Raw genomic sequence first — 20612 nt, 5'->3', positions numbered from 1 at the left:
TTGTATACTGTGGAGTCTGTAGTAACAAATCATGTTAACTCAGAGGAAGGGGGAAATTGTGAGGAGCATTTTGCTCAAAGAGTAATGTCTGTTTTCATAATATATTTGAATAATTCTTTTTATTTTGAAAAGTAGTAAAGTCACTTTGATGTCTTCAGACTTACTGCAAAATTAGTTCAAAATAATTAACAAATTTAGAATTTCTTAGTTTTATTCATTGATATGATTTTACATGCTCAGAAATCTGGTATTATCAAGGCTAAAACCATTTATTTACAAATTAAAGATTCATTAAAAAAAACGTTTTCCTTTTCAGATTTTCAGATTTCAAAACATTTTCTAAAAAATAAAGATTTTTCATTCCTGTTTGCTGTAATTTTTCAGTTTCACCCACTGCGGTGAGACCCACGATCACGCACAAACAAACATATGCCCTCACACATGTGTGCGTCACACACGAGCACCCACACACTAAAAGGCGTTCGCACAGATACATTTCTACAATATGAATCCTGTCTTGATTGCTCAGAAACAATACTGTCCTCCCACATGCTGAAGTATGCCTCCCCACACAGAGAATCCCCATGCTTCAAAGCCTGTGCTTCCTCTCCGGTCCAAAACATTTAGCTGAGGGGCGTTCTTTTTTGTCTGCAAAGCCCTGTGCATATTATCCTCATACCAAATAAGCACAGCTGCCAATAGCTCTTGGATTGCCTCTGGAGGAACACACATCCCATATAGGGAGTAAACACAAGAGAAGCACTCGCATCCAAAAAACAGACCTCATATTATTATGCTAGAGCTACTGGATCGCCAGAATTACTCAGTCATTAGATTCGAGTTGATAGGAAACAGATTTGCGTGGAGTAAGCAGACTGTGAGAAGTAGTTAGGTGAATGAAACTGACAGATGAATATGTGAGTGAGAGGGAGAAAAGGAAAAAGGCCATCAGCTTACAAGCCTGACTGGCGTGTTGCGTGTGTAGGAGACAGACTAACCCTGCAAACCAGATCTTGTTAGGATTTAAAAGATGGCAGAAAGATTGTTTTTTGCATGTGCCTTCACCAGTCACTGACTCACAGCCAAGTGCATTCATCACTTTGTGGTGAAACTTTATATTAGGAGGAGTCTTTTTCCCCAAACTGACATCAGAGGAGGAAGGCAGGGCCAAAGCCTCTGCTCAGACTACAGGAGGAAAAAAAAATCACACCATCAGTCCCTCTCGTTCTGTATATGGACCACCCTCCAGTGTTCTCTTCCAGTTGACAGTTTTTGCTGGTGCCATAGCATAGTGTGCAGGCCATTAATCTCAATGAGAGCAAAGGCAGAGGGAGACTGGGAGTGAGGAGATGGGAATGGAGAACCAGCAGAGGAGGCACGCATGAGACACCGAGCTGGGTTCTACCTGCAGCTCTTGGACCACTGATTGATCTCACTGACACAGGTTAGACTTTTGCCTGTTTTAAGATCTCAGAGTGGCATGTGAAGTTTCAGAAACTGATGTGACAGTATGTATATTTTTGAACTATGTGCACATTATTGAATCTGTAGATCTTTGATGAATGCAAAACACAGAATTAAATGCAATGTGCTGAGTATAAACCTTCTTCTTCCGATGGCTTTGGAAGGATCCGTGGAAGGACTGTTAATCTCCTAAAGGAAATATGTCTGATGTGAACCACTTGGCCCCATTCACCATGTTTAATGTTGTCTCTTCAGCAGACAGACTTAATCAGTGGCACCGTCAGAATAACTTGTGGTCTAATCCTGAAAGAAATCTGCTGGCTCCGAGCAAAAGCCACAACAAAGTTTGAGTGGGATAAAAAGGAGGGATATATGATTTGCAATAATGTATTCTGTATGCTGGTATAACCAGTTTGATGGGACCGTAGGGACTCGTACGCTGTGTTCGCAGTAATATAAAAGAAAATCCTTTAATCGAGGAGCTTACCAGCACACAGTGGTGCCACTTAGAGTTAGTGGGCCATTTGGCAGAGTCCTCCTAGTTCCCTTCTCCGCTGGGGAAAACCAGCCACCGCAAAGTTTGACCCATCTGGTTGCAAAGAACTGTATTAATATAGATGAGGTGGCTGGATCTGGTCAGGTCTGGCTCTGACCAAGGAACGTAGAGGTGAAAATACCCTTTTAATAAGTGAAAAAAAGAGGGAGAGAAAAATGAATGCTGTGGCCGAGTTGATGAAGACCAGCAGGGTGTGAACGACAGAGAGAAACCCGGTGGTAATAACTGCAGATGAGATTCACAGCTCCAGCTGAGGAGCCTCTATGTAAACACTGTCACTCCTGTCAGACCAGAGCCTGTGAGATTCATATTGTGGCGTTGGAGACATACAGACGGGCCAATTGCTGAGCCTTAGCAATTGAAGGGAGGGATGACCGGTGACTACAGAAAGACAGGAAAAATGCACTCTCTGAGTAATAATAACTGACTGCCTGTGCCAAGGTGTTTTTGAAGCCCGACACATGGGCCTTTTCCTTTCCCATCATATGGTTTGTGATCTATGCCAAATAAACAGAAGCTAGTTCCATATGTAAAAGCTAAAACAAGCCAAAGCTTTATTTCTATCAATGAGTCTTTGTGCTTCATGAGAACACAAAAAACTTTCCCTTGAGGCGAGCATGTTTTTTTTCCCTGCAAGGATGATAAAAGGGTACTATTCTGCTACGGGAGCATTCTGAGCTTAGGTAATGCTCTGGGATCGGTCCCATTTACTGTGGTCAGGGCTCTTCAGTGCAACTAAACATCAAGTTAAGGCCACAGAAATGATTCAATGCCCCCGCTGTCTCTGCCTCGCGATCATTAATTTCTGCCTTCGTGGGCATCTGTAAAAATCCTCAGCAGATTTGTTTCAGAGAGCATCAGCGTGATGCAGTTCATACCGTGCGCCTGTCAGAAGTGTCAGCTGAAGGTTCAGCTTCAACTCATCCACCAGACTGCCTTCTGGTTGGATTTGGCTTGACTGCCAAAGTCAGCCTGAAGCTGGCTCGCCGTTATTGCTCCACTTCCAGAGCCAAGCCATGTTACTGAATATGAGAAGGAGGGATCTTTCACTTAGCATGCGCCCACCCCTGCTTCTTTTCGTTGCGCTGTCAAAACCAATAAGATCAAAACACCAGCTTTCTTCACAAAAATAGACTCCAGAAAACATTACTCATAACCCAGGAATCCCCCCCCCCCTTTTTTTTTAAACTCTGCTCTTCATCAAACATGCCAATTTATTTTATTTGTCACCAAAACCCAAATGTATCTGCTTTCTAGCAGCCAGGAAGAAATGGCAGAAGTTAAAATGAGTCAGAGAAGCCCAATGACTACCACCTGCTGCTTTCTTTGCTCATTACCAGAATAAAAATGTCTACACCTCATGAAACAAAGACTGCCGCTGGATGCTTCCCTATTAGATAGCACATTCAGCATCCTCCATGGCCACAGTAACACAGTTTTCTCTCAAGTATATTTTAATTTAATTGAATTTTTTCACTTGGAGTTAAATCTTTTGTCAGATTCCTCTGTTTTATCCACATAAGCTAGTGCCGGTATGGTGAAAGACTATAGGGGAGATTTGCAGAAGGTCTGAGCCATGAGGTCTACTGAAATATTAAAAACAGATCTCAGCACTTGTTCACACCCGCCCAGACACCTGATACAAATGTGGTAAGAAAGAGAACCCATGAGGGGAATGTATTTAGAATAGGAGATTTTAAATACACAGATTCCTGGTGATGAACAAACAGCTTAGTACGTGAAAACAGGTGTATCTCAATTTTCACCTTTGCAAAAACTATTTAGTTATTGGTGCTTTTTGACTAAGTTTTGCAGCCGCACTGGATTAAACAGATTCAAAGGAGAAAAGAGAACCTTTGCAAAACTTTAGTTTTCTTGTAGTCTGCCTGTTAGAAAGATGATCAAATAGAAAGAGATGAGTGATAAAGATAAATATCTGAACCAACCTCAGTGGAGTCGGTTTATTTTGATGCTACCAAAGTCCTTTTAGAAGCAGGTACCCACTGATGTCCAGATCTGTGGCAGGGAGTTTGCAAGGAGCTGCAGGTCAAATATGGTGTTTTCATGGAAAACTCTAGAATAACACCAACCTAATTCCTTATGTATGCAATGCGTTTCTCTTTCCTTTTCATAGATCTGTACGTTTTTTTGATAACGCATAGAGGAAACACCATGGGACCTGGAATGTGGACCGTATTTATTCTGCTTGGTCTGTCCCTCTGGAGCAACAGTCAAGCCTTTACCAAGAACCCCATCCTCTCCCGGATAAGAAGGGCCCCAGAGGCCAATGGAGAAAACAAAAAGTGCTCTTACACCTTCCTGGTCCCCGAGCAGAAGATCACAGGCCCCATCTGTGCCACCCGTGGTTATTCAACCGACAAGGATCGAGTGACACGCCTGGATGTGGCCTCGGTGCGCGACCTGCTGTCTAAGCAGCGTCGGGAGATGGAAACTTTGAAGCTGGTGGTGGACGTCGATGGCAACTTGGTGAATGAGATGAAGCTGTTGAGGAAAGAGAGCAGAAACATGAACTCCCGAGTGACCCAGCTCTACATGCAGCTGCTTCATGAGATCATCCGGAAGAGGGACAACTCGCTGGAGCTGGCTCAGTTGGAGACACGCATCCTCAACGCCACCACTGAGTCGCTGCGCCTGGCATCCCGTTACAGGGAACTGGAGGCCAAATATGCAGCCCTGTCAGCCATAGTGAATAACCAGTCAGTGGTTATAGGAGCACTGGAAGAGCGCTGTATGCAGGTGTATAGTCGTAGGCATGAGCATCCGCCTCTTGGACCTCCACTGGTGCAGGTGGTGCCTGAGAACATTCCAGTCAATGTGCCACGTTTCACCAACGAAATCCAGAGGTTTGCACGGGAACGAGGCTCTCGTTCCGGTCCGTCACCCACAAGCGGTACCCTGGAAGCCCAGAAACCTCCACAGAGAAACTTCAGTGCAGAAGGTTAGAGAGTTACTCATCCATCCACAAATCCATTCATTTAATCCCTGCTTCAGTCCCAAATATCCAACACAGTCATGGTAAAATGTAGAGCAGCCTTCACAGGCCAACCACAACAAAATAATAATCCAAAATTTTGAACACAGCTGCAGGTGGGCCAGTGTCCCAACTTCTAAAGGTTAAAGATTTTGTAAACTCAGCTCGCACCTCAACAGAAGGAACACAAACCAGGATGGAAATAAAAATGTGCTAATGTCTGAATAGAGGCATGCAACCTAAAGTAAAACAAAGAAAGTCCTAAGCAGTGAGATTTTGCTCATCAACAGATCTCCCTCAGATAGTTCAATTACCTTCACCCAAGAATAATAGAGTGTGTTGAATTTCAGTGCAGCTGTGTGCGAAAGATCCTTCATAAGACTGCCACTGCATGTGAAGTGCAGACAAAACTCAGGCTGGCATTACAGGCGCCGTCCAAACCACAAAGTAGAGGTAATTCTGTTATATAAGTGAATGGACTATACCTTTACCTTATTACCATAATGTGAGCGACTTACTCATCCTTTCTGTAAACTCACTTCTACACCTGCTAACAATGAAAAAATTTACGATGAGAAGGTTAAATTAGCTTGAGAAAGGGCAGACATTATTAAAGAAAGGTTAATAAGATATCTACTTTTTTATTACTTCAAATGAGGGGAAACTATTTCTTATTAAAGTGACTTAATAGGCCAGTTTTTTTCTACTGCTCTGTATTTAACTTTGCAGACCTACAATACATGTGTTTTATATTACTCTCTGTGCTTGTGTGACTTTTTGTTCTTGTTTACAGTTTTTTCCTGCATATTTCATTTTCTGTCATACATTTCGTTCCTTGTAATGTAAACTCATTGTCTCAGTGCTCTGATTTAATCTGCCCTATGAAACCAAATTGCGGTCGCATGATAGGTTTGGTCAAAATTGACCTTTTGTTCTGTAGAGAAGTGTGCTTTGTGAAAATGTAACATTTGAAACCACTTACCTACAAAACAGGGTAAAAAGAGAGGGGGAGCCTGCAACGTTAATGATTTGTGAAGTCCTTTTAAAGCCTCAAGCTGAGCATTTACACTTTGCAATCTTGTCAATACCAAACAGGGCCATACTTAAAAAATGAGCATCATGTTGTATTCAGTATTCATAAAGTTTTTACTGACAGCACGGATCAAGGGAGTGCAAGGTCCCTGTTGGCCTATACAAAAAGTAGTCCACACTAACTACGTCTTAGCTAGGTTAGGCTAACTCGAGGATAGTTTGCTAATCTAAGGTGAAGCAAATTTTATTTCTTTTGGGTTGTTTTTTTTTGTTGTTTTTTTTACTAATTTTGTGCATTGAAAAAAGAACTGGATGCTCTAATGTCCAATTCAGTTTCTTATGTAGCATAAATAAGTTACTAGCTGAATCTAATAGCAAACAGTACTGGTAAAAGCTAACTAGCCTAGCATCTGTTTCCTTAACAATTCAAACAGCCTAACAAACCTCACCCTCAGATTTTTTTCTCAGCTCTTTGATTTTTATAAGCATATACAAATGTGTTTTTAGTAAATCTGATGATTTTTACCTACAGAAATGTAGAATGTTTGTCCAGCTCTCTATTTTCTTGATAGAGCTAGATTTTCTAGTTCGCTCTTACTTTTATCAACTGTATCCTTTCGTATTCTCTTTTCCCTCAGGCCCATTCAGAGACTGTCTTGCAGCACAGGAGGCTGGCTATAGCACTAGTGGCATGTACCTAATCAGACCAGATGAAGCTGAGAGGCCAGTGCAGGCCTGGTGTGAACAGGACATAGACAATGGCGGCTGGACTGTCATCCAGAGCAGAAGGGATGGTTCAGTTAACTTCTTCAGGAACTGGGAAAACTACAAGGTGATGACAATGGCACTTCCTCTGCCCCGTCTCTTTTTCCCCTCTTTTCTTCTTTTAAAAGTGCTGTCAAATAAATACTTGGCCTATCCAGAGATAACAATGTGCTGTTATAAATTCCATCTAGAGGAGCCACTGGGGTGTTTGAAACAATTCCCTGAGCCTGAATCTCCATGTATTCACTTACTGTAAGCTTTAATACCCTGTCAGCAGCACCATTTGTTGGAGATCCCTTTTTTATTTTCCCATTATGAAACATTAGCTGTCCCACTAGGAAGATATGTTCCACAGCTCAGCTGGAGCCAAATTCTTTCCAAACTGCTTCTACTACAGCACCTTCCTGGGTGGATGGTTTGTTGGCTTACTACACCACACTATATAGAGCCCCTCATCAAAGCACAGTGAGATTGAGATTGAGTATATCATTGCTGGCAGCCTCTGCAATCCGGAGTTCCATTCAACCAGGTCAAGGCTGGAGGCTAAATTGCAATTTTCAACACTGATTTACCTCTGTACTCTCCCACAAAGCCACCACACACATACACACACCACAGAGGAGGCCTCAAACTCAAAGCCTACATCATTCATCATTTGCTGGCTCCCCGAACTAATCCACAATCACAAACCTCAACCTCTTTTACCAAGTGAAGTGTTCTGGCGGCATGTAGCCAGACATAGATGGCTGGTGGTTTTTCAACACAAGTGGCCAGGCCAGTTTCACTATTAGCAATGATCCAAGAGATCATTGCTGTGGGGTAGGAGCAATGAAGGAGAATTTTGAAGACAGATGGCTTTTCCAGCATAAACTCTACAGCATGTCTTCCTCAGGAATTTCAAATGCAGGATGGTATCCATATATCTCAATGTATTTTTTTTTTCCTTTTTAATTTTCACTTTTCTGCAGAATCATGTCATGAAAAAGACCTTTCTCATTTGTTCTCCTGACAGTCACTCGTCATCGCCCACAACTCCTTTTTATTTTCCTAAATAATCCTCATGTTTCTAAACTCCTCGGGTAACTGCAGAACAAACAGTGTACATTGTTTTCTGTGATCCTTTTTGTAACTTTCCTTTTAATCTTCCTTTGACTCAGAGTGGCTTTGGCAACATAGACGGAGAGTACTGGCTCGGCCTAGAAGGCATCTACGGCCTCGGGAGGCAGGGGGACTACAAGCTGCTAGTGGAGCTGGAGGACTGGATGGGCAAGAAGGTTTACGCTCAGTACAGCAGCTTCCACTTGGAGCCAGAGAGCGAAGGCTACCGCCTGAGGCTGGGCACCTACCAGGGCAATGCTGGGGATTCTCTTACCAGCCACAATGGCAAACAGTTCACTACTCTGGATCGAGACAAAGATGCTTTCTCAGGTAAACAATACTGTGTGATTGTCACACATAGTCTTCTCTGAAGTGTTAAAATATACAGTCTAAGTGGTCCTACTTGATTGGTCAAAACATAACAGAATCTGCTAGTCTGAGTTTTCTCAGACTAGCAGATTCAAAAGGGAACACACTGTGACACAAGGCCAAGTTTGTTCATATCAGTGCATAGTGGTATATATAAAAGATGGGATGGGTCTAAACAAATGTACTTTACACTTGCATTCTTTCTAATTTGGGGCAATGCAGCTGATTACAAGTTTAAAAAGTTACCTCAGTAAACATTTTCACCTAATTTAGTTTATGATCTCGATACTTTGTTTCAAATATTGTTTATCACAGCAAGATGCTCATTTCATAAATATGGTTACAATTACCATAAAATAGACTAGAAAGCAATGTATGATTTAAGGCACGGCTATTGTATGAGCACGTGATGTCCTCCATTTGTCGCTTTCAGAAAAGCTTTACTATCACAGTCTATTTTTCTCACTTGATGGAAAAAATAAAGACTGGATTCAATCTCTAGAAATATGTCCATCATTATCATCGTTCTGTCCATCATTATTGACAGACGTATAACATAACACAATGTTATGTTATTCTTTTTATGTTATTGGGCATATACAAAAAAAAACATAATTTTTTAAAATTATAGTAATGTTTCCTAGGGCAGTGCCAATTACCTGACTGAGAAGAATAACAAATAAGATAACCAATTCTTCTGTTTCCCATTCGCAGGTAATTGTGCCCATTTCCATAAAGGAGGCTGGTGGTACAACGGATGTGGCCAAACCAATCTCAACGGTGTCTGGTACAACGGAGGGGTCTACCGTAGCAAATACCAAGATGGTATCTTCTGGGCCGACTATGGCGGAGGTTTCTACTCGATGAAGTCTGTCCGCATGATGATCAGGCCCATAGATTGAGAAGAATGCATAAGCCAGGCTGGTCAAGGGGCAGCTATGTAGGCCAGGGCAAACTTGAAACTCCGTCTACATTGAGCCTAGCTTGAAGATGGAGTTTACCAACCATCAGACAGTGACCTGAACTCTCTGCTATAAAAGACACAGATTCTGCTCATTTTCCTTTTTGATATCATAACTGACTCAAACATAGACGGATTCACCATATTCCTATATGACTGCTCATAGGAAGCCATACTGCTCCTTTACCACCTAATGTGTATGACCGAGAAGGTGAATTAAGAGTATATGCCTAAGTTTTTCACTAAAATAATGGTAGCTGTCTCTCTGATTAAGAAACCACAATGTTTTCTTATTAGTATATGACTTCATGGAGCAGAGAAGCCACATCATAAAGGAACTTCAGCGGCTGTGATTTCATTCCCAAGGTTAGCGTCACAGGCTCTTAATGCAGCTCGTCCTACCTCGCCAACATAAACGTCTGGAGGAAACACACGTATACGGTATTTAACTTGCTATAGTTGCTGGTAGCTGGAAAAGATATTTTGTTACTACCTTATAGATTTATCTGGGCTCTGTATTCACTTCCAGATGTGAAAGAGCAACACATTAATGAGTTGGAGTTTATACATGTGATTACATGGAAAGAGTGGCGATTTTATTTTTAATCCCTACACTTAAAATGACCTGTATACTGCATGTTAAAGTACTTTGAGTGCAGAAGACCAGAAAGGATAATTTATGTGTATAATTAAGTTATCATTACAGTGAAAGGGGCCAGGTGTCCTGAGGGAAATGGTAAATGATCCTGAAGAAAATAGGACTAATTTCCTGCACTGTACGCGACAATCATTCTCCAAGTGTGCTTACACGTATGGAAATTTGTTTTATACGTTTTTCTCATTTGGCTGTTGATTAAACTTCAGTATGACTCTGTGAAATACAATCATTGTTGGGAGGGGGAATAAAAAAGATGGATTTCCGTTTTGTTTTGAGTGGTTTTCAAGCATGAAGAATATGCCAGCCGAGCGTGTTGAAAGTTATAGGCATGGGGACAGACAACGAGAAACACATTTCTGAAAGCCAGACAGAGATGGAGAGAGAAATAGAGGGAAGGAAGGGGAGGAGGAGATGAACTGGGATGGAATGGGTCCAAATTTCCAAGTTATTTTTTCCAGCCACCCAACCAGCCCCCAACCCGCACGACCATTTTTTTTTATCAAACACAGAGAAATGTACATTCTTTCCACACAAAAGTGCTTGAACTGTATGTTTTTGTAATTAAAAAAAAATCTTTCCTCAACAAAGACACCAGTCCCTGCACCCTGTAATCACTGGTATAGATGGAGAGCACCATCTTTTTAAGGAAAACCATCCCTGGGGAGGGGGTTGCAGAGATGTAAAATGATGGGGACACGTTTGAAGAAATAGCCAGTTGTTGTATCCACAACAACACATTAAAGCCAAGCAGCCTGTAGTCTCGGATCTGAAAATAGGCTCACATCTTGTGCTCACCCACCACAATGGCCTTCACACCCATGTCTTAAAAAACTTTTATAAAGCATGAAACATGAACCAGGAACACGGGTCAAACCCAGCTGGACATGGAAACATGTTTATGGACATGTAAAAAAGCAGCCGCTAATAAAAAAAAATGACATTACAATCTTAAAATTAAACAGCAATAAAAGCCGATGAGTCACGATGCTTGGCAGAACAATATTACACAACCAACAGTCACTAAATGGGAACATTTAGGGTTCACTTCAGGGGACATTCTTGTTCAAGTGGTTTCCATAGGCTGGTTTATTTGTTCACCAACTCAATAGGTTTGCTTGACTTATTAATTATTAGTCCTGTTCTGTCTTGCTGGTTAAAAGTTGTTTTCTGATTCAAACGAGTGCTATGACACTTAATAGAAGAAGGATATGCAAAATCCAAAAGTTCCAGGGAATTCCTGGACCAGTTGGCAACACTTTGCATTTAACACTAATAGGAGTTGTCTTAAATCTTTCTGGCTCTGTCGGCTTTGTGTCGATGAGCCAGACCATCACACTCTTCAAGTGGTGTCCGTGGATGACTGGTTTCAAGCAAAGTCATCAACGCCAGGCGCACAACTTTGATCACATGGAACACATTAATCCTTTTTTTTTCTTTTTCAACCATTGTGTACTCCCTTTGACAGTCCAAAAGAGTGCTCCTAATGCCTTTATGTCTATAAATCTGTTTCATTATAACCGTGAAAACCTCTGTTTCCTGAGCGTTTGCCTGCATGCATGTCGATGTTAGTTCAGAAGACTGAAATTAATTACATCAGAATATCTTGCAAACAGTAAAATTGAGATTAATGGTACAACTATCATGTGTCTCTAATAAATCTGAAACTAGCCACCTGGCGTTTAGCTTACTTTGCCATAAAACTGGAAAACACTTCCAGTCAGGATCAAGAGTTATAAAAGCAAACCAAGCGGATCCAGAGCTTACAGATTAATGTGATATACCCCCTTTTTTTTACTTCTAAAATGAGAAGTTGAGTAGTTCTGGAAACTACCCCATGACACTGATTCCACGCAGCTGAAAAGATGAAAAAAGCGCAAAGCTATTAAAGCTAATTTTAGTTTTATTGTTTGAGGATTCTTCTGATTTTAAGAGGATTTGTCTTCTGTATAACCGTTTCTGTGCTCAACTAAGCTAAGAGCTAGCAAAAAAGCAAATAAACGTGAAAATTAGAAGCCAAGAGCTTTAATCTGTCACAGGTCTGAAAATATATAAATGCTTATTAAATCCTTCATTTAAACATTTAATCTCATTGAGATTGAGATCTATTTTTCAAGACAGACCTGTGAACAAAATAAAACATACAAAAATTTAGGCAAACAGGTACATGTACACAATTTTAAAAAACAAGAGTGCAAGAGTAGCTGCAGAGAGACAAACACAACCTTTAAAATGTTGTATTGAAATCAGAGAATACAGCTTCATAACGTTTTGGTAGTTTGTTCCATTTGTAGGTGGAGAAATATTTAAATCCGGTTTTTCCAATTTCTTTGTGAACAACAGGTACAGCTAATGTTAAAAATGTCCCACGGCCTGACATTGTAAGAGCTCCGTTTAAATTCAGTCAAGGAGATAAGCAGGCAATCTTTGCAGCAAAGAGCCTTGTAAATAAATATCATACAATGCTGCTGTCTTCGATTTACTGTACATAATCACCTGTGATGAATCGTAATTTACTGTAGTACACAGAATCAAGAGGCTTCAACTTGAATATAGAAGCAACATCACCATAATCAAGCATAGACAAAATTGGCAGATTGCACAATGATCTTACTAGTCATGAATGAGAAACAAAATTTGTTTCTACGTAGAAATCCAATCTTTGTCTTTAATTTTCTTAAAAGGTGCTCTACATAACTAAAATAAATATGCAGAAATGTGACCTACTGACGTATACAACGCATTTTAACAAAGTATAGGCCTACTGCTTGCTGAGAAGTTCGAAAGCAGGTTTAGATACCTTTCTAGAGCGTGGTTGTTCTCTAAAACACTTTTTTGTGCTTTCATGCAAAAACTAGACGTCCTCCTGTCCATCCCTGTCCTGCACTGCTACCCACTGAGAAGCTTTACTGGATTAATTTCAATACAAATTTTCCCAGCTTGACCAAGGAAAAGGACGCTGATTATAACGGACCACCTTCCTGTTACAAATGTGTCTCTAAAACCTCAGTGAGAACAGACCCCACAAATCAGCCAGTGTGGGTTGCTCCAAGTGTAGCCTTCCAATAACTTGTGCCGGTGACACACTGAACCCTCACAATTTTAAACAGCCTCACAGGGACATGGAAATGCCTGATTAACCCACAAAAACCAAACCCCTGCGCAGCCTCATGCTGGAACTGTGAAGGTGACATCCTTGGCTCCGGTGAAAGGACCACACTCAGGTCTGCACCAACTCAAAATACCTTGCCAGCAGACTGGGGATGGGCGAACGCTGCTGCGGTGTGGTCCTCTGAAAACCACTGCACGTTTCAGAGGTAAAAGCCCTCCTTGTCACTAAGTGAAGGTTCACTGTCTACAGATTTCAGGCTCGGAAGATTCCTGACAGTTCGCTGCTGTTTGCTATAAGACATCTGCTGTTGGGGGAATGTCCGTGAGAGTGACTCATTAGCTCTCAGAAGCTCACTTAGTGTCAGCAGCAAATCAGCAGACAGGATGTGCAGCTGTTTTCTTTGAAAATAAGCTCCATGATGAATTTCTTGCTCTAACTGGGACGGTTAAACAAATCCGTAACTAAGTTTGTTGCTAAGTGCCCTTTTGATTTAGGGCTCAACAGACACTTGTTTAAGATGGATGATCGTTTGGAGAGATCTGGAAAGGCTCACTTTGCTGTGGACAGCTACAGTTTCCACTCTGTCCTAAAATTTCCAGAAGAGTGATACTGTGTTTAGCTGTGAAGCAAACAAGCAGAGGCTGAGATTGTGAAAATGATCTTTATCTTGCTGAGGGGGTTTTCTCCAAACTAAGCAGCAAATGCAACCCAGAGATAACAAACAAAAGGACATGTGAACCATAGAACATTTGTTCCTTGAGTTTCAGCTGCTTATTAACAGACATTTAGTCTGTTAAATGCATCTAATAGCGATGAAAAATTCAGATGGTTTTCATCGTTCTTGCGTTTGGCATGGCAGGCTTGTTTATTCTGCTAAAGCCACAAAAGCCTAAGATGATCAAATGGATATCCTTTGTAAAGAAATATGACTTCTGAACACTGCAAGTTAGTCACGTAACTGAGGACCCGCTAATAGCCTACAGTATGTCTGTATATGTTCAGTGATTGCACTCATTTTGAATGACATGAGTCAGATGGCCTGGTAAAAGCTTCAGAACTTCCTGGGTATGTGGGGGCAGGGGCGAGGAGCACCATCTATTTGATGACTCAGCTGTTTTTATGCCAAAGTTAAAAGAGTGAAAAACAAAAAGGGCCTCCTGGCCTAAATCTGCCTGAGAGAAATATTATCTGTAAAGGACAACATATGGAACCACAGAAGTGCTTTCGGATGAGCACCGTGGAGAATTGAGGTTTCTAACCTCAACTGGTAACTCTAAAACTACATTTTTTTGGTGAAAGCAGAAGAAATAATTACTTCATAGAAGTGTACTGGCTGATTTATAGCTGTTGCATTCCAAAGTAGCTGTAGGTGTGAGTGACTTTTGAATTGAGTGGAAATTTTAGTGGTTATAAAGGGAAGTGCAGGCAGGCATGCTGCATATTGGAGGGAAACTTCTGTGATCATTAGAAGTGTTTCTTCTGGTCTAAGGGGAGCTAAAAAACAAAAAAAACAAAAAGTAAAAAACCCATAAAAACCCAAAACCTAGTCTGCAAAATGTTGGAACAGCCTAGAGCATGAAAACATGACAATGTGACCTTTCTCTAAGTTTGTCGTAAAAGGTTGCAACACTGCTTTGAGTTGCGTGATTTGTTTTGAAGGCTTTGATCACATTCTTCCCACTGGTCTTGCAGACTGACTCTGGAGTCATTCTTTATACACGTCAGCTCAGGCTCTAAAGTCGTTTTAGCACACAGATGCTGTGTTCTGACATGAAAGCTGTTCACTGTTAAACACAAAGAGCTAAGATTCTGCTTGGTAAAAGACAGACGACTTTTGGGGGGCATCTTGACCTCTTTGTTATGGGTATGAAATTTACAAGATTAAAAGCACTTTTATTCAGCTCTTCTGCATCAAGTGGACACCAGTGGGAGAAGTTTGCCCTCAGGGTTAAAATACATGCTTTCATCAAAGTTAACCACGTCTTTAGAGAGCTTGTCTGGCAGAAGGCCCTGAAGGCAAACCTCACTAATGTGTGTACAAATATGAAAATGATACCACACTGCCATCTAGCGGCGCAGTCGTTTGTAACAAAACCATATGGTTTAGTTATTCATTTTACTTACATTGTGTTTTCCGCTTATTTTTGTTGTGTGATTGATTCTGTTATTTTTCTTAGCTTAATCATCTTATTTATTTAATTTAGTCACCATATTTATTTAACTTAACTTATTTATTGATTGGTTATTGACTTTTTAATAGATTTCATTTAACTAGGTAGATTCAACTAGTCTCAGCCATTAAAAAATGCTAAGTGCTTTTCTCTCTTTTCGACTCATTTTGTGAAATGTATTTTCTACAATAAAGTTTATAGGTTTAGGGGGGAAATGTTACTGTCGCCGATTAATGACGTAATTGTAGGCGTTTATGAACGTCATGGCGGCTCATGCTAGCGAGCTTGAGATTGCAAAGAAGAATTTAACGGATGCAATTGGCGATAATGTCAAACAGTAAGTGAAGTGTTGTTTGTGTGCTTGTCTTTGTTCGTAGTCTTGCGTTTTGGTCCCATTTCTGTGCCACTGAAATGAAAAGGTAACTAACAATAATTAACTGCGCCTTGGACCAACTAGCACCTAGCTATCCTCTGCTACATTTTGCAGGATTTCCCTCGTTGTTGACATATTACTGTAGCATCTCTTTGGTATCTTTTTTATGTCTGTGGTGAAGGTGATGCGTAAGAAAGGTGAGATTTACCTTGTGCTTTATTAGCTGTATGAACTCTAACGTTATGGCGAGTTTGTATAAATCCAACTTGACGATATTTTGAAAAGTGTACCTCGAGTTGGCGAGAAGTGAAACTTAACTTAAAGAGGACAAGTGAAAGAAACAGGAACAAAACTGTTGAGTATTTGTGATTTTAAAAGTTAATAGCACGTGAATAACGCGATAAAGAGATGTAATGACGTGCAGATGGTGCTTGTGTGTATGTATGTATGTATGTATGTATGTATGTGTGTGTTTCTGTGTCCAGCATCACTTTGTGTTGTAGATGCACCTGAGTCATGTGTGTGTTGGTGCTTGCTTCTTGTTTCCTCCCTGCAGTTACTGGGCAAACCTGAAGCTGTGGTTCAAACAAAAGATCAGCAAGGAAGAGTTTGACATTGAGGCGCGTAGGCTGTTGGCACAGGAGAATGGTTAGTGTCAAAGAACAGCTCTCCTCTGTGCTAGTGTGTAATGTAGAAATTATAATAATACTAATAAAAATCTGGCTTATTCTGTGTTTCCTTCATTCATCCAGTCCATGTTCACAATGATTTTCTCCTGGCTATTCTTACACGGTGCCAGATCATCGTCTCCACACCAGGTGAGTTTTTTTTTTATTAATAACTGAATGCCTCTGAAATTGTGGCTGAACCTATATTTTATAACAGCTGACATTTTATGTATGTATTAAGCCATACCTTTTTGTCAGGGCTGGCTTAGGAGCTGTTGAGATTAAAACTCAAGAATATTTCACCAAATAAAATGGCATCTCTGTTTGTGTCTTTCATGCACCTTGTTGTGTGTCCTTTTTGTCCTCTAGAGGGTGCAGGGTCGTTGCAGTGGCAAGGTAGCTGCGCTTCAAAGCCCGGCAAACCGAAGGGGAATAAGAAATGTTCCTCTAGGCAAAAATTCGACGTAAGTCCTCCTTCATATTTTCATCTCCGCATGGGCTAGATATGTTCACGTTGGCAACAATACTGCTAAAATTTTCCCACAAATGTATATTCTTTGACAGAGGTTGCACACACACCTTTAATGAATTGTTGAAAAAATAGTTCTTATAAGGTTCTCCTCTCTAAATATTTTAGTTGCCAGGTAGTGTGACCAGTAAACCTTTATTGAGCTGCCGCTCCATTGAGTCTCTCTGTGGATGAGCTTTATCTCCACTGTGTTGGGCTGCAACTAGTGATTATAATCCATGTTCTGCTTTGCAGTCTCAGAGAGCTCAGCACAGTGCCACATGACCCATTGCTCCTGCTGAAGTTTCTGGTTCTTGGGCCATTCAGTTCACAGCAGAAAAAAAGACTGTCACCAATCTAAGTCTGTCTGACTATTAACACAAGACCCATTTAACTCTTTACCCCTTGAAAGCCTTCTAGGAGTAACCCTTGAAGCTTTTTTTCTGAACTGAGTAGTTTCTCATATTTCAGGCCTGCTTATAGAACAGGTCATTCAGTAGTAGTAGACCAAGTAGACCAATAAATACTTGGGTGTCAAAACTCATCATTAAGGGTACAGTGGAGGTAGAAGCCGCTGAATCCTATTGAGGATTGCCACAACAGCAACCTGACCAGCAAACCAACTGCTAGGGAAACCACACAGAAAGGGCCAGGGCTTTCAAAATGAGAGTAGGGGAATGGTCCAACTGTAAATCAGCCATGGGTGATTTCATTTTCTGTGGCATGATTTAAAAAAAACAAAATGCATTAAAAACAAAAGGCTGAAATGAGTCGACAGATACACTTGTGTGGCCATCCTAAGTAAAGTGTATGTGTGGCGGTACACTTAAAAAGTAAAATCACGACCGAGTGTTACAGCTGCAAGGTTAGCCACCTCTAAATAACAGCTGTGTGCTTGAACAGTGGACTGACAATATCGCTGGGATGCTTATGTGTCCTTCAGCATCGTTTCCAGCCTCAGAATCCTCTGAGCGCCGCCCAGCCATTCAGCCCGAGGGAGGGGGGAAGTGAGGAGGAAGAGCTGCGTCTCAGCGCCCACACTCTGCTGCTGCCCACACGGGGCCAACTGGAGGCTCGCATGATGGTGACCGCCTTTGAGGTGGGCTTGGATAACGTCACAGAAGATGCCATCAGCACCATGATCTATGCCGTTGAGGTATATACTAACAGTTCAACAGAAGAGTGACTGTTTGAGCCTCAGTGCACCCTCATAAAAGCTGAGAGTGTGACGTGAGTGATTCTTCTGCTTTTTAAGTCTGACATTGTTTAAACATCCGTGCAGTGGTTTAAATGATCAGAAAGAACATGTTCTGCGTCATTTATTATGCAGCACTGACAGCTTTGTTTTCTCCGGAGACTGAGCAGAGCTTTGTCGCTTAGTCACACCAAAATCGAACGAGATGTTTACCCATGTGTTGTTGCCAAAAGCAGGAGGGACATCGGTTTTACCGTCTCAGTCTGTGTCCTTGCCCAGCCCAGCGTCTTTTTCACTCAGCTGTTTGAATTGTTTTAAAGTTGAGTTATGAAACAAGTATATTTAATATACATATATGTAGTAAGAGAGGTCTTGATTCCATTATCAGTGGTCACTTGGATTAAACTACACTAAGCTATCAGTCAGTTTACATGCAAAAGCTAATGCGACCTGTTGCACCTAGAAATGAATGGGAGCCATTTTCAGTCTGACTGTGCACTGACTCAGTGCTCTGATTTATTTCAGCACCACTTGAAAGATGTCCTGACTGCCATAATCATGCGGAGGAAGGCGTATCGATTACGAGACAGCCGTTTCCCCTACGCCTTTGGCAATGATGTCACGCCTCAACCCTATCTGAAAAACAGCCTTGCTGCTTACCACAGTGTTGCTGAATGGTAGGGACTCCAGCTTTTGTTGGGCTGTGAGAATTCTCAGTATAAGTAAAATGCATTTGATGCAGAAAAATGTTTTTGCCCTCTCATTACTGCAACTTCATTAAATCTTTTTAGTTTTTATGTTTGTATCAGTAGCTGCTTTCTTTTGCTGTCAGTATGGACTAATAGTGTACTTCTTTTTTTTTTTTCTTGAAGTCCGCCACAGAGTGCTTCCCTCCCTGCAGGCCCACCACCGCAGGTGTCACCCGATGAGGCTGAGCAGCAAGCTGTTCATTTGCTGGCTTGTTCTGCTGACAGTCTTCCTGCGCCGCTCCCTCCAATCAGCATGTTTGATCTCCTCGAGGCTTTACAGGTAAGAAAATGTGCACGACTGGTCCTAGCAACATCAGCATATTTCACAGTGAGTTTGTTTGGAACAGCCCAAAGGAAAAGTTGTGATATTCCCAGGCAAGTGGTCAAATAATACAACCTTTGACCCCGGTAAATGTGATGGAGTTTTTCACCTTGAAAATTTGTGTGTGGGATTCTTAGAATCCTGTGAAGTTGTGTAATGGTCCACAAATGAGTGTGTAATAAGACTGATATAAACTCATTTTTCCAGCAAAAATGCCAAACTTTTCTAAGTTCTGGCTTCAAAACTGTGTACAGTTGCTGCAGTTTATTGTCAAGGTTTTTGTAAAGGTTTATATCTTCATGTCTTACTCTTTCTTTACTCTTAACGCTGGATTCTTTTTTTTTTCCAAGCCTACCTTTCCATCATTTAACTATCAGAATTGAAATGGTTTTCTCATCTCTTTTATACTCGTTAAATGCAGGTTCACCACGGCGTGATGCCCTCCCACACCATGTACGCCCTCAACATGGAACGCGTCCTGTCACGGCTTTGGCACCCCAGCCATGAAGAACTAGAGCAGGACCACGTCCACCGGCAGCGCATAGCTGCTAAAGAGGGCGTGCTTGTCAGCTGAGAGCCCCCGGCCACAGGACTGTGCACAGACTATGGGGGTTATCAGGAACCAAACACAAGAACGACCCCCAGATAAATATAATTTAGGAACTCTGTGTTCGAGAACTTAAAGCTGTTTAGAAGCTGGAAAAATTTGTGTTGCACAGAAAGATGGAGGACAAGTAAGATCAAAAGAAGCTGTTGGATGAGACCAGAGCAGCCAGTCGGCTCCAGTAATCAACTCCACCAGTCGTTTCTGGCAGACAACCGTCATTTTGTAACTTCTGTTCCATAGTAGAATATAGTGTTTAATTTTATGTACACTGTCTGGGGATCCAGTGCAGGATGCAGTTGTAGAGTTTGTGGATAAGATGCCTTAACAGACCAAACCCTGTCTGACTTGCCTCGAGTTCCTCTTTGTTCACATTGTTAGATACGCATCAAAACATCCTGTAAAGATACAGAAAAGCACATATCTAATCCTCGAGTGTTGTGTAAATAACCAGTTCACAACATGACATACGGCACGTATAAAAGATTACAAGTATTTAAATGGTCATAAAAGTCCTGGACAGAACATGCAGGTGTATTCATTTAATGGCTGATTAAATCTTGTGTCAGGCTGAAGTTGAGGGAATCTGTGAGGAGCTTATCTAAACCAATATACCAAGACTCAAGTTAAACATAGAAACAGTCCTGTCATAACAGGTAGGGCCAGGGTGTATCAGCCAGTGAGTGAAAGCACCTGTGTGGGTTTACAGTCTGTGTGTAGGGTCTTTAAACTGCCAGACAGCTGCTTCCTCCAATCATTTACCACCAGAAGCTGGTAAATGATTGGGCATGAACATATGTGCAATCATTTACCAGCTTCTGGTGTCATTGTTGGACTACAGAGTCTGTTTTTTGTTTTATTTTGTTTTAATTTCTTTCCAAGTAATTGAACATGTGCCCCTCTGTTCAGGTTAAATGTATAAAATGTATACATTTGTACTTTTTTTTCTACAGAAACTTATTTATATTACAGACAGTAGTTGAGAAAATAAATTTAAAAAATACGCCTCCTCCTTTTT

General features: G+C 41.2%; 2 protein-coding genes across 2 annotated transcripts; both read left to right on the top strand.

The window, feature by feature from the left end:
* Window positions 1-1186: 1186 nt before the first annotated feature.
* angptl1b (angiopoietin-like 1b) lies at window positions 1187-11566 on the top strand. Its single transcript, XM_003453368.5, has 5 exons — window positions 1187-1444; window positions 4155-4979; window positions 6683-6876; window positions 7967-8237; window positions 8991-11566. The coding sequence occupies exons 2-5, from the start codon at window positions 4193-4195 to the stop codon at window positions 9176-9178; spliced, it is 1440 nt and encodes a 479-aa protein (XP_003453416.1). The 5' UTR covers window positions 1187-1444; window positions 4155-4192; the 3' UTR covers window positions 9179-11566.
* A 3815-nt stretch (window positions 11567-15381) lies between these two features.
* Window positions 15382-20598, top strand: tada1 (transcriptional adaptor 1). Its single transcript, XM_003453326.3, has 8 exons — window positions 15382-15512; window positions 16105-16196; window positions 16301-16366; window positions 16586-16680; window positions 17668-17880; window positions 18445-18596; window positions 18792-18948; window positions 19412-20598. Exons 1-8 carry the CDS (start codon window positions 15430-15432, stop codon window positions 19562-19564), a joined length of 1011 nt encoding a protein of 336 aa, XP_003453374.1. The 5' UTR covers window positions 15382-15429; the 3' UTR covers window positions 19565-20598.
* The last annotated feature ends 14 nt before the right edge of the window (window positions 20599-20612 follow it).

Source organism: Oreochromis niloticus, linkage group LG18, assembly GCF_001858045.2.
Source record: "Oreochromis niloticus isolate F11D_XX linkage group LG18, O_niloticus_UMD_NMBU, whole genome shotgun sequence".
NCBI classification, from domain to species: Eukaryota; Metazoa; Chordata; class Actinopteri; order Cichliformes; family Cichlidae; genus Oreochromis; species Oreochromis niloticus.
The sequence above is the reverse complement of the archived record's forward strand: the minus strand, read 5'-3'. Positions and strand labels throughout refer to the sequence as shown.